Source organism: Poecilia formosa, unplaced genomic scaffold (genome assembly GCF_000485575.1).
Source record: "Poecilia formosa unplaced genomic scaffold, Poecilia_formosa-5.1.2 Scaffold70, whole genome shotgun sequence".
Lineage (NCBI taxonomy): Eukaryota > Metazoa > Chordata > Actinopteri > Cyprinodontiformes > Poeciliidae > Poecilia > Poecilia formosa.
In genome coordinates, this window is record NW_006800009.1 from 986,861 (window position 1) to 1,000,158 (window position 13,298).

A 13,298-nucleotide genomic window follows, 5' to 3' on the forward strand; every position below is an offset into this window, starting at 1 on the left:
TACTACATGTAGATTTTTAGGTCTTCTCTTGCAAATTGCAAAGAAATGTCATGTGGCTTAAAACTTTTGCACAGTGTTTTTATATTGAAAATTAAATTACTGTGGGTCATCTTATCCAGTATATTTTTAAATAAACTACTTACAGACTCAGACTGTAAGTTAAAGTAGCTGACTTTTTGAACCAAGTCAACGGTGGAAATGTTCGATGTGGTTAATTATTGGTTAAAAGTAATTACTGCTACACTTTTCTACCACAACCCAAATATCCTGTTGGTAGTTATTCATTTTTCAGTGCGTCGCATGAGATCTGGCTTTGCTTGTGTTTTTTTTTTTTTTTTTGTTTTTATTTCCAACATGCTTTGCATTGCTGATTTAAATACGCAAATTTAGTTATCTGCTTGGCTACCATTATCCTTTCCTCCCATCACGCAACTGGTGTTTTGGTTGTTGCTCTTTGGTGCTTCTGCAGAGGCTGCAGCTTGTTGTATAAATCAGGTATTCGACCAAAAGGGGTGTCTTTTGTTGTTGCCTTGATGTCTTACTTTTTGTTTTATTTTTAAAATCTATTTCAAACTAAGCAGGGCTTTGAATAAATTGTGCAACCCTTGAAAAGGAAGTGAAATGCAGCAGTTCATTGCAGTGCAGGATCTCCTAATCTTTCTTATAAACCGATTTTATTCATTGTAATTTTGTTGTAATAGTAATGAACACATTTCTGGTGAAGTGTATAAAAACCTTCACCAAACTGTGTAAATTTCATTAAAATCTCCACCTTTGCAGATCAAGGTTTCAATTTCATTTTACTCAAAAAAAAAAAAAAAAAAAAAAAAAAAAAAAAAAAAATTAAAGCCAGAATCTTGTTTTCAGATGTTTTAACCAAGTGGATGCTTCAGAATGTTTCCAAAATCTCTGATTATGAGCAAAGTTTTATCATTTTTAGCAGTATTTCAAAGTGCAGAAATGAATTTGCTGAAATAGTTTTTTGACATTCACATGTGATTATGTTTAATATTGATAAGTTGAAACCTTAAAGAAATCATCCCTTTTCGTGCATTATCTGTTTGATTCTGTTGGGGCAAAAAGTAATTTCTATGAGCCAAATCATTTCTTTTTTTGTATTAGTTTGGAGACCGTGTGTTGCTGCTTGAAGTTTTATGATCAACATGCCTCTTATAATTTGATCAAATGAGGTCATGCATGACTAGAGCTTTTTTGATGGAAACGTTTTAGAAATTAACACGTTATCTCATCATTGCAAAAATAATTTCAATCGTAAAAAGTAGCATAACTTTATCATTACAAACGGTAGCCGTTTAAGAAACGAAAACATCTGATTCATCTTGTTTTGCAGCTGCCTTCCTGCATCAGAGTTTTGCCACGGTCGCCACGCCGACGCCTGCCCAAACCACCGCTGCGCCACACAAAGACCCCGGTCGGCCTGACAGAGGGAAGTACAACGTGACCAACAGCAACAACACTGTGTGTTTACTGGCTTACATGGGCCTCCAGCTGAACATCACCTACAACTCCACCTCCCAGAACAAGGTGCTCACATGAGGCGACAGCTTAAGCGAAACCGCAGACGGGCAGCAACTGTAACCCTCTGATTTGTTCAGACCGTGCAGGAGGTGGTGAACGTCCAGCCCAACGTGACGCTGGCTTCAGGCTCGTGCGAAGCAGACAGGGCCGTGCTGGAGCTGAAGACTGACGCAAATAAAACCGTGCTCACCTTTGTCTTCACTCAGGCGAGTCTCTGCATCACGTTGTAGTTCCCGTACCTTGCCACTAGATGGCAGCGGGAGCTTGATGTAAACCTGCTCATGTTGCTGTGAGGCTTACATGGATGTGGCTGTTTGTCTGCAGAATACAACGTCCGGTACGTACCACCTGAGCGAAGCGTCTCTGACGACAAGTGTGCTGAATCTGAAAGGTGAGCCGCCTCCTCTGCATCTGTCCTGTTGTGTGATAACTTCTTTTTTTTTTTTTTCCACAGTGATGGATGCATATATTTTTAATTACTGAATTTATTCTGATTAGCTCACAAGAAACGCATCAAGTTTTCTAGATTGGCATTATGAAGATGAATGACTAGGTTATCTGTAATACTCAAGTTAAATTCATATCAGTGTTTTTATATAATCAGTGATGGCTCGGCTTTCTGTGCTCATTAAATCCAACAAAAGTAAACATCTAATTCCAAAGGCAAACTCTATAAAGTATACGGTCAATATATCTCAATAAGGGTGGACATTTATCATATTCTTGTTTATCATGATGAATCTTAGTCCATTGCATTTTGATTTATTGTCGTTGCAACAAATTCCAGTTTGTATTTTACAAACCCCAGATTTTCTGTATTTGTAGGCTTAGTTTTATTTTCTTCAGTGGAAAATATCAAATCTTAAATAGAAAACATGACTAAATGTGGTTACTTTGTGCAGTTTAATGATACAAATCACAAAACTTTTTGACTTTGTGCAAATCCCTCTGTATCCAGTCCAAGACCAGGTGCTACTTTAACAATAAGATTTTATGTTTCTACTTGAGTGTTCAGTGGTCATGGAAAGTAGGAACCTCAGAAATGAAATCCTGCAGTTTACCGACTCCTCTGTTTGGCAGAGGGGAACTTCTCTGCTAAGAACAGCAGCCTGGACTTCCTGCAGGGATCTCTTGGATACTCCTACATGTGCCGCATGGAGCAAACTCTGACTGTGACCCAGAATTTGTCCATCAACACCTTCCAGGTGCAGCTGCAGCCCTTTGGGGTGTCAGGAAACGCTTTTGGAGCAGGTAAAACAAAAGCACACAACACATGCTTACGACAACGAAACGATGAGCCTTACCGTTGTCGTTCCTTTCTCAGCTGTGGAGTGTCAGCTGGATGAAGACGACATGTTGATCCCCATCATAGTGGGAGCAGCTTTGGCGGGGCTCGTCCTCGTTGTGCTCTTGGCCTACCTCATCGGCAGGAAGCGGAGCCACGCTGGCTACCAAACCATCTGAGCTCATGGAGCGGTTACCAGATGCCGGAGCAGGGCTTCCCCCATCCTGAATTGAACCACTCCACCTTTCCCCCCTCTCTGTCCCTTTATCTGTGTTTACTCTTCTTCTTCACCTTCATCAGTAACACTAGACATGTGCTTTCTGAGCTGACTTCTTTCATACTAAAGGGAGTCCACTGGGAGATTGTAATGAGATTCTTAACTCTTCACTGGCACCCAGTAAAGCAGGGGATGCATGTTGATCAGAGCGTCGCGCTGCGTTCTTCTATTTATGATTTTTTTTCTTGTGAAGGGAAGTGGGATCTGAGGAGATTACTTTTCCTATTTTTGGGTGGCCATTTTTTTTATTGGTATTACCCAGTTTGGTTTATTTAAAAAAGGGAAATTTTCTGACGGTTACATTTCATTAAACAAACATTTCTAGGTCACGGAGCAGTTTTTTTTTTGTTTTTTTTTTTCAGCCCAGTTTGGGGTTTTGTTTGCTAAAAGGGAACGATGTTGCACTGTAAAATATTTCAAAGTGGCCAAACACTCCTGTCGGTGTTGATCGGTGCCTTCCCAGCCGGGACGTGGGTGGGATCCAGTTAAAGCCAATATCACACAGGAACTCCCTCACTCACCGTGTGCTGCCATGGAAGAGACGCGCGTCTCACATAGCCTCCATGTACTGTTACAACTAAAACATGCATTGTTACAAGGTAGAATTAAATATTTATGCTTTTTTTTTTCCCCTCATCTTAATATACACATAGTGATTTAATGTTTTATTGGACTTGTTTGAACTGTTTTTTAAAGGAGAAGTCAATAAAAGTGAAAGAAGGAAAGATGTCTGTCTGTTTTGCCTTTGTTGCTGGTCAGACCTGTTCCTGGTTGTTTGAACTCCCTAGAAGTGGAAGTGAAATAACATCACCGATGCCTGGCAGAGAAACGCAGAACATCACAATGTAAATATTGGTGAAAGAAACTGTTATACAACTATTGTGTGGTGTTCAGAGCAAAAAAACTAAATAAAATTCAAAGCATTAAACCGATGGGTTGAACTCATAATTCAATTTTGCAGGATATTGGCTAAAATTAAGCTGCTCTTTTGTATAAAATTTTGTTCAAAATTATAGATCTCAGCTATTTTACTTAGGTCATAAAATGCTCAACTGGAACAAAATGTGAAAGTTTAACTAGATTTTCAAAGACACAAGATTTTAAAAAGGGGAAACATTAATGCACGACTATAAAAGCTTTAAAATGAAAATCTGGAAAGTGTGGTGTGCATTTAAAGATGTCTCTGAATCTGCTGTGAACATCCAGAGGTTGAAGCTCAGTCTTGGATTAAAGAGCATGTTAACTTTAAAATCTCTCTCGATCCTCTTGAGCTTTGGTCTAAACTTTTAACATTACAACGCTTCAATCTAATTATCTTTTGTGTTTAGGGTCAGTGTCTTGCAGGTTGGAACCCTGGCTGAAGGTTTGGTTTTCCTCCAGTATTTGGCTCCATCCAGCTCTGAGCAGCTCACTGTCCCTATGACTTTAGGGTATTGGAGCATCAATTTCATTGTGTTCCTCTGCCAGGAGACCCAATAAAATAATTTGTAAAGCTTTAAGTGTAAAACTTCTCATAAGGTGTTGTGCTTAAATTGGTCAAGTTAGGTGGAGATTATGTGGCTCAGTGCCTGTACTCTGAAGAACACCTTATTTTTTGCATTAGCTTTCAGAAATGCAAAAAAATTGAACAGTTTATATTTCCCCCTTGATTAGACGTAATGCCTGACAATTTCATAAATACCCATTGTGCAAAAGGCTGGCGTTTCTTTTCATGTTGGTTACAAAAAAGTGAGCTATATATATATATTTTTTTGTCTAGTAGAATTAAGATTTTAAAAATCAGGTTTTGACCCTCCATTGGAACCCTTCAGAAGTCAGGTACCCGTTACTAGATCTAAAAAGCTTAAGACTCGATGGAGCTCAGAAATTAACAGGTAGACTTGCTGAGATTTCATCATTTTCTGAAGACTTTGGATTAAAAGGTGTTTCGAACTGTAAAAACTACAGATTTGGAGCAAATTACATTCTCACTTCCAGTATTTGGAAGTGAGAATGTAATCAGACCCTTCGTGACCTCTTTTCTGTTAACAGCTGAAACAAACAGTATACAAATCTCGCCAAAGTCAAGCTGTACAATTTTACTTCTTCAGTTCAACTCAGGAGACACAAAAGTCTTCGTGGGAACATTTGGACAAAAATGTGGCAACAATACAAGTACGAAAATAACGCTAGGGCTTCTAATACTTTTCGCAAATAAAAATAAGCTTCACCGTAGGAAAAGCAGGTTTTTCAGATAAAATCTAAAGGAAAGGCTCAAAGTTTACACCCAGGCCGCTGAATTACAGTGTAATAAATTTTTGTACCTCACAGTATCAGAAATGAACCAAAAGCTCTGCTAATATATTCAGCAGCAAGCAAAACGGAGCTTCTTTCTTCTGTTTTATTGCATCCAGGCAGTTCTGTTGCACACCCACTTAGGTTCGCATAGATTGCTTTATAACTTAAAACAAGTAAGGAAGATAAAATTGGTGAGGAGGAGACTAAACCTCACGGCTGTCGGGATTCCTCCTCCAAGATCTGTCTTCTGCATTTCTCTCTCAGTTTATCAACAGTTGTCATCGACAGGGTCCCAGGTTCTGTGAATATTTTCTGTAGGAAAAAAAAAATCAGAAAAAAAACATGTTCTTTGTTAGAATAATGCCTGTACATAGATAAACTAGTTGGACTGACTGATGTTGAGCTTGTGCCCTTCACCTGCATGAAGGTGTGGCAGTCGAGCGTGAAAGACCCACACGTCATCTGCTTGAAGCACTCGCACACGTCGGGCAGCGAGCGCGCTCTCAGCAGCTCCGCCTGGTGGTGGAGGATCAGAGTCAGAGCAACTCTGAAAAGAACCTTGGAGCCCTCGTAGAAAAGGCAATCCCAGATCCTCAGGACCGTCTGGAAGAGAGAGAGGAACGCGGAGGATAGTTGATATTTGGTCCTAACGTTGATTCTGGGGCCAGCCCAGTAAGTTTTTCCTTACCTCTATGGGGAGGATGTCGATGTAGAGGCAGATGAACCAGCGCGACACCACCAGTGTCCATATGCCGGGATACTGGGCCATGAGCTGTCCCGCCGCGGGGGCTTTGGTCTTCACCAGCTCCCCGAGAACCTCCTGGTCCGTCTTCAACCCCAGCATGGCCGGGCTGTAGTAGTCTGAGGAGCACATTTAGATTACCGTTAAATTTTTTTTTTTTTACGTCTACAAACAGGTGACAGAAACCTCGCAGTTCAAGTCACGTTCTCACTAAAAGCAGACCGCAGTGTGCTAAATGAAGCAGCTCCAGGTGCCGTTGACATAAACGCGCCTTCAGAAACGCACTGAACATGTTTCACTAGCTCGCTTGATATCGAGACAGAATACCAGGGGAAATAATCTCACGCCAAACTGCGAAGCGCGGAGGTGGAAGCGTCACGGTTTGTCCGTACAATCCACCATGAATTCAAACCAATCAGGCGGATGTGCACAGCTGTTTGCGTTCATCCGCCTGACCGGATCTTTCTTTGTCAAAACGCGAATAGATCTACCTGGGAGTATTCTGCCCAGCAACGCGTCCATGAGCCAGAAGGACTTCTCTTCATCCTTGGTGATGATGAGGAGGTAGCCTGCGATGAAGTTCATCCCCTGGGAAAGACAAAAGCAAACTAAATGTTCAGCAGATAAATACAGAAAAAGATTAGTTGGGTGGTTTTCTGTATTAAATGTATATATGTATATTTAAAACCATATTTTAAAGGTGATCAAATAACTTAAGAACATATACAGCTCTGGAAAAAAATGAAGAGACCACTGAACCCCATTGAAAACCTCAAAGTTATTCCACCAAATATCAATTTCTGAACTCTTTCTGAGTTCAAACTTTAGTGTTAACTAAATTAATATTAATTTGTTTTCTTTGCATTATTTGAGGTCTGAAAGGTCTGAATCTTTTTTTTTTTTAGTTGTTTTGACCATTTCTCATTTTCTGCAAATAAATACTAAATTTGTGCTTGGTATTTCGGAGACGATGTCAGTAGTTCATGGAGTAAAAGAACAATCTTCTTTTTATTCAAACTTATACATATTAAAAGTAAAATCAGAGAAACTTAATTTTTTTTCCAGAGCTGTATGTGGAGAAGTTAAGAATGCCATCGAATGCTGAAAATGTCCGAGGTTAACATTTTAATCTGTTCAGGTCAAAGAGTCAAATTAAAAAAAAAAAAAAAAAAGAAAACTACTAAACAGCTCCTATTTAAAGTAACTGGACAATAAGCTGCTGATTTCTGCATCTTAATGAAGTCTTATTCAGGCTGATCAAACAATTAGGCCCATTGGAGAGACAAATACGCAGCAAGAAAATATCAGGTCATAAAAAAAAAAACTGAGACTCAAAGACGGAGACAGATCGCTGTCAAAATGAAGACACACCTGCATGAATGTAAATACTGAGGGTGTGCCTAAAGATGCAAATCACTGGCAGGAGTCAAGAACAAGAAAAGGAAGATCTTCAGAGAGTTATGAAACAACATTTTCCAAAGAGCGAAGGTCTTGGTAGGAAGGCATAGTTGAAAGAATACATTTTACATAATGGCTACTTCTTTAAATCCCGTTAAAATTAAGAATCCGTCTTGTAGAACGGATGTGAGAGGAGAGCGCAGCGTTTTACCCACCTGGCAGTAGCCCACGGCCTGGTTGTGGTGTCCGTAAGCCAGCAGCACATTGAACAGGACCTTCTGCAGACCCTCCTCTGCTCGGCTCTTGAAGAGGATGTTGTCAGGAAAGGTCCGGTGCATGTCTGCCCACAAGGCAGAATGTCACCAGTGTTGGATTTGAGACATAAAAGTGGCTGATTTCTTTCCTTAAATGATCACTTTGAGTGTTTAAAGCAGGATGACCACACCTGTGTGAATGGTCTCCTTCAGCTTGGCGTCGTGCTCCATGGCTAAGAGAGACTGGTAGTAACCCGGCTTACTCTCCAGCTGTTCCTGAGCGCCGCTCGCTGCCATCCAGATCCTGGCTCGGTGCTCATTGGGAACGCCTTTACGCACAAATCTTTTCACTTAAAAAAAATAAATAAATAAATCCAAAAATAGATTTTCAGAGGTCACAGTGACTGGCAATAGGATTCAATCCCTTTGAACCGTTCATCTTCATGTCATGTTACAACCACAAACTTCAATGTATTTTATCTTGATTTTATTTGACAGACCAAAACAAAAGTTACTTGGTCTGAAAAACCCTAAATAAAATCCAGTGCGATCTAATGCTTTGAAAAGGCCCTGTATTCAGAAAATAGAGTCCACCTGTGTTATTTAAATCTTAGTTGCAACGTTTCTGTGAAGGCCTCAAAGCTTTGATTTCATGAGAACATCATGAAATCATGATGTTCTCATGAAACATGAGAACATCATGAAATCAAAGAGACACAGCAGATAGATCAGAGATTAAAAGGGGGACTTCCAAATTATTTCAAAACTGCACATTTTGCCAAAACGCCTGGATACAATGGCTGACAGTGTTCTTCACTTAAATGAAGGATAAACTTAAGCATATATTTTCAGACCAGCAAAAATGACTTTAACAATAGAGCAGATCCTCTGGCCTCTTTATCATTTGGCTAAACCTTCCCAGACCTTCAGGGCCTGGGAATCTGGTTGGAGGTGACAGGAAGATAAATGGAGCAGAACATAGGAGCATCCTGGAAGAAAACCTGTTGGAGTTCATCTTCCAGCTGGGCAGTGACCCTGAACATACAGCGAGAGCTACAAAGAGACGATTTAAATCAAAAACGTGTTCCGTGTGTTAGAACGGCCCAGTCAAAGTATTGAGTTAAGTGACTAAACTCAATAGTCCCTTAACTCAAGTGTAGACTTGTGTTCTACGTCCTGCTTTGTGTTGGTTGGCCTGTCAACACCAGAGGTCTCGATTAAATGCTTTGAGGTTTGAGGCGGTTTCATGGCGAGGCGGTGTGAGCGCTTGTGTGAGGGAATGTACGAATTGATGCCTGTACCCGTCAGGTTCTTCTCCACGTTGGGTTTGTCTTGCAGGAGCTTGGACCGCCTCATCGACCTTCTGTTGAGGACAGTCACGTACTCATTCATCATCTCTTTGTAGGAATCGTAATCGTGTCGCCGTTCGAAGCCGTAGGGGTCGATCCTGCGGGGGCGAACACAATCCCTCTCTCATCAGTGCACAAAGCCGACAGAAAAAGCCCTAACCCTTGACCCCCTCCGCCTCTCTGTGTGTTCCTGCTGTACAGCTAACTCCCCTGGCTGCCTCCACTGGGTTGGGTTGCTGCAGCCAGGTGATCGAATGCCCCGCCTGGATGAATAGTGAAGTATTAAATTACGCCCGAGTGGAGTCGGGAGCAGTCTGTGTTCTTTAATAAACACCAGAGCTTCTGTTTCTAATGGTGGCCTGATGGATTAAAAGAGAACAACAATGATCCGAAGAGGAAGAAGGTGATGCAAATAGGCCTGCTGCATAAGGTCACCCATGAGGAAGCAGCAGGCGCTTAGACTCTCCCTGATCTAATAGCGAGAATATATTAGAAACGTTTACCTGTCAGCGTCTTCGCAGCACGCCGGCGGCTGAGCTGCATCTCCTCCTCTCGTTTCTCTGTCCATCGTGAGACAGCTCCGGTCATCCACCGAACATACAAACAACCTCCAACATGAAGGTTACTTCATCCCCAAGCGCCCAGAGAGCAACAAGCTGCTGTGAGGGTAAATAACAAAGCAGCCGGAGTTTTCAGTGGCTCACCTTACAGCTCGCTCTGAGAGGAGGGGCCGCACCGCAGAGGTAACATCCACACAGGTGTGCACTTTATTTGCACACAAAACAAACGGAGGGAGAGAAGCTCCTCCTGTATGTGACGATTTAATGCGAGCGGAGACGGCAGTTCAAAGTTTTACCTTTGGACATTTCTCGAGGCGATAAAAACGAGACAGAAATCCTGGAATCCGAAGTCAGATTTAGAAAACAACAAACGTCTGAAACTTATTTCCTGCAGATTTCACACCATCGATTTAACCGTCAACAAAAATACAGCAGTTTTATTCAGACCAAAGATGTATAAAAGAAAAACAGCAATTATACCTCCTACTGCTTGTAATACAGCATATTTCTACAGTATTATTTATAATGGTTATTTATACTTATATTGATGTGGTTGCACCCATTCAACCACCAATGCTTTTAAGGTTTATAGTCAAATCTCTAAAATTATTAAACGTTTAATTGATTACATAATAGGATTATATCCAAATTCAACACAAAATTCTACTTCCAAATGCTTCTGGAGTCTGAAAATTAATCAGCGGTGAATAATCAGCACATATCTGCAAATCTAGAGTGGTCTCAGTTGAACCCGAGGGGTTCGGTGGCATCGCCAATGGCAATGCTTTAAACTACATGTTGGCCAAATTAAGAAAATTATCCAAAAACTTCAATCCTCAGAAACAAATTTGCAGCAACACCTATTACAAGGAATTTTAGCGGCTGTTTTAAAAAACATTGACATGATCTTGAACACAACCATGCGTTGTGTTTGAATCGGGAAAAAAAAGTGTCAAATTTATCAAGCTGCTGTATGAAGACAGGATGCATTTTTTTGGCCTTTCCCAGTACTGAATAACTTCCTGGCAATATTGAGAGTAAATTATTACAATGATTTGAACACTGTCCATGAGCCCCCTCATGAGGTCAAATTGAGAATAATGGCATTAATCACAAAATGGGTCACACTGCTCTGCTTTTGGAGCCACTTCAAGCATTAGAGTGACCTTCGTAGCCGCAGACAGAGAGTCTGCATAGCGTAGCATGGGACGAAGTTACATTCCTACTGAGTCACTGTGAAGACATTTGAACGGTATTGATGCTAATTCCAAAAACATATATGATGTTTTGTCATATTTTTGACTTTTCATAAAAATAATCGACAGCGTGAAACAGCTTGTTGTCTGATTACATGTACAACTGTTTCAGATATGTAGAAAATGAAACTAAACCAATATTTACTTAAAGCAGCACATCCTCACAAGTAAGTGAAGGCAAACATACAGTAAATGTGCCTGGAGTTCTGGGCAAACATCTATTAAAATTTCTTTATAGCGTTTGACTCATTGGAGTAAAACTGTCACTTTACACTGACTTTAAAGCATAAATAGTGGTAAAATTATAAAATTGGTTGCATCCAAACAAAGAACTTGTAGGTCACTGATAAAGTTGATCAGTTCTACAATTAAAAGGTTGCTAATAACTTAAAAAAGTAGTAATTTATGATCAACTTATGATCATGTCTCATTTCTTACCTCAACAGTAAGAAAATATATGTAAAATAGATTTAAATACTGTCTATAATCAGTCTAAAAAACTAATACGAGTCCTTTAACAATCCCCAACGAGACAAAAAGAATTGCTAATGCAAAACAAAATCTGATATCTTGAATTAATAACTAAAGGTAAATAAGTGTAATAAAGGTGGTTTGAGTAAAATAAATAAATAAATAAAAAATCTGAATCAATATTTTAACCCATTATTACACAAATTAATAGAGCAGCTCCTTTAAGGTAATCATAATAAAATATGGTGCCCAATATACATTTTATTTAAGAATAAAATAAAGCATCACCCAGCTCTTATAAGAAAAAAAAAGACAAAGAGGACAAGCAGCAACTTCATCAAAACATCAAGAACAAATGAGCTCTAGTTTAAGACACATGGTCGTCTTCTACCGCAGATCAGTGGCACAAGGTGTCCCGCAACGTGAGTTCGGTTAATGAACAAGCTCATCTGGCTCATGGCAAATAATGATAATAATAATAATAATAATAATAATAATAATAATACTAATAATAATTTTTAAAAAATTAAATACTTTTCACAACTGCATCACCATATTTCTGCTTTATACTTTGCTGCACAGCTGTATTCTGGGACATTTCCATGATCAGTCTCATCAAACAAATAAGCTAAATACATCTAGGATTATGGAAAAACTCATGCTTTATACTTCTCTCTCAGATGAGCGATATACTTAGGCTACAAAAACGATGCATCGACAACACAGTCTGATGTTCACTACCTGCAGTAACACTGAAACAGATTGGGTGGGACAGGTACAGAAATATCAGACAGGCATTTACTCTTAAGGCTTACTCTGTTGTCCGGTCGTCGCTTTCTCAACTTCTGAAGAAATAAAAAAACAACAACTTCTCGCTGCCAAAACACACAGATTTATGCCATGCAATCCTACAGGTTGAGCGTTTCTTAACTGTAAAGTTTGAAAATTAGGTTTTAGAGTGACACAAATACTGCCGAGGGGGGTCGTCTGTTAAAAATAATCATAAAGAAAGATTTCTTTTCTAGACTGATTTCAGTTTTTCTCAAAGAAACAGTGGGAAAATTCGACTACATTATATTTACAACTAGGCATGGGCCAGTGTGGGATTCTCACAGTATTATATACTGCTCAAAAAAATAAAGGGAACATTTCACTTTAATTTTGTGTGTGGCTCCAAATCCAGGCCTCCATTGGTTAACAAATTTGATTTCCATTGATGATTTTTGTGTGATTTTGTTGTCAGCACATTCAACTTTGTACAGAACAAAGTATTCAATGAGAATATTTCATTCATTCAGATCTAGGATGTGTTATTTGAGTGTTCCCTTTATTTTTTTTGAGCAGTGTATTTTTATTGAGTGAAGTCGTAACGGTGTTAGCACAAATTTAAAACTAAAATTTTGAAATGGTTTAACTTGCTTTTATTCCAAACAATCCCTGCAATGTTTGCCAGTTGTATTTTTAAAACATTTTTATGTCAGCATGAATAAAATGTAGTTTAATTTTTTTAGCCGACTGACCAGCAGTGCTCAGTAACAGACTTGGGAGGGACAAGGCGGCTTTACTTTACACCAAATGTTTTTTGCAACCCAAACTTTTGCCATACAAATTAGTATTTTTCTGTAAGATAAAAAAAAAAAAAAAGCAAATTTTTTTCAGCCATCTGACCAGCAGTGTGCAGTAACATTGTGGAGTGACGAGCATGGCCAACGACTGCATTACTCAAGACCAGAAATATTTGCAGACGGTCAAATCATGCTTTTTGTAAAGCATGAGAAAAATGCAGCAGCCTTTTTTTTTAGCAGCAAGATGACACACAATTTTCCCAGAAAAAGGTGGGGGAGGGGCTGCACTGCAATGTGTGAGCTGTGTGTGTATATATATATATAT

The 13,298-nt window shown here is 39.5% G+C and overlaps 3 protein-coding genes across 3 annotated transcripts in view; 1 reads left to right on the forward strand and 2 right to left on the reverse strand.

Moving 5' to 3' along the window:
- The window catches only part of lamp1b (lysosomal associated membrane protein 1b), a 5,912-nt gene extending 2,175 nt beyond the window's left edge, over positions 1-3,737 (forward strand). Inside the window, exons 3-7 of the mRNA XM_007555430.2 lie at positions 1,352-1,545; positions 1,617-1,745; positions 1,864-1,930; positions 2,620-2,790; positions 2,864-3,737. Of these exons, the coding sequence (XP_007555492.1) occupies positions 1,352-1,545; positions 1,617-1,745; positions 1,864-1,930; positions 2,620-2,790; positions 2,864-3,003 (701 nt within the window). The 3' untranslated portion in view covers positions 3,004-3,737. The remainder of the gene's footprint in view (positions 1-1,351; positions 1,546-1,616; positions 1,746-1,863; positions 1,931-2,619; positions 2,791-2,863) is intronic.
- Positions 3,738-5,164: 1,427 nt separating this feature from the next.
- LOC103140330 (growth hormone-regulated TBC protein 1-A-like) lies at positions 5,165-9,843 on the reverse strand. The gene is made up of 8 exons (XM_007555433.2): positions 9,625-9,843; positions 9,074-9,219; positions 7,964-8,122; positions 7,734-7,858; positions 6,612-6,708; positions 6,067-6,239; positions 5,796-5,981; positions 5,165-5,690 (listed from the first exon to the last, which is right to left on the reverse strand). The coding sequence occupies exons 1-8, from the start codon at positions 9,687-9,689 to the stop codon at positions 5,589-5,591; spliced, it is 1,053 nt and encodes a 350-aa protein (XP_007555495.1). The 5' UTR covers positions 9,690-9,843; the 3' UTR covers positions 5,165-5,588.
- Positions 9,844-12,844: 3,001 nt separating this feature from the next.
- Positions 12,845-13,298, reverse strand: part of dcun1d2a (DCN1, defective in cullin neddylation 1, domain containing 2a) — an 8,820-nt gene continuing 8,366 nt past the window's right edge. The window contains exon 7 of the mRNA XM_007555435.2: positions 12,845-13,298. This exon is cut by the window's right edge and continues 1,260 nt beyond it. The gene's annotated coding sequence lies outside the window, so the exon portion shown is untranslated.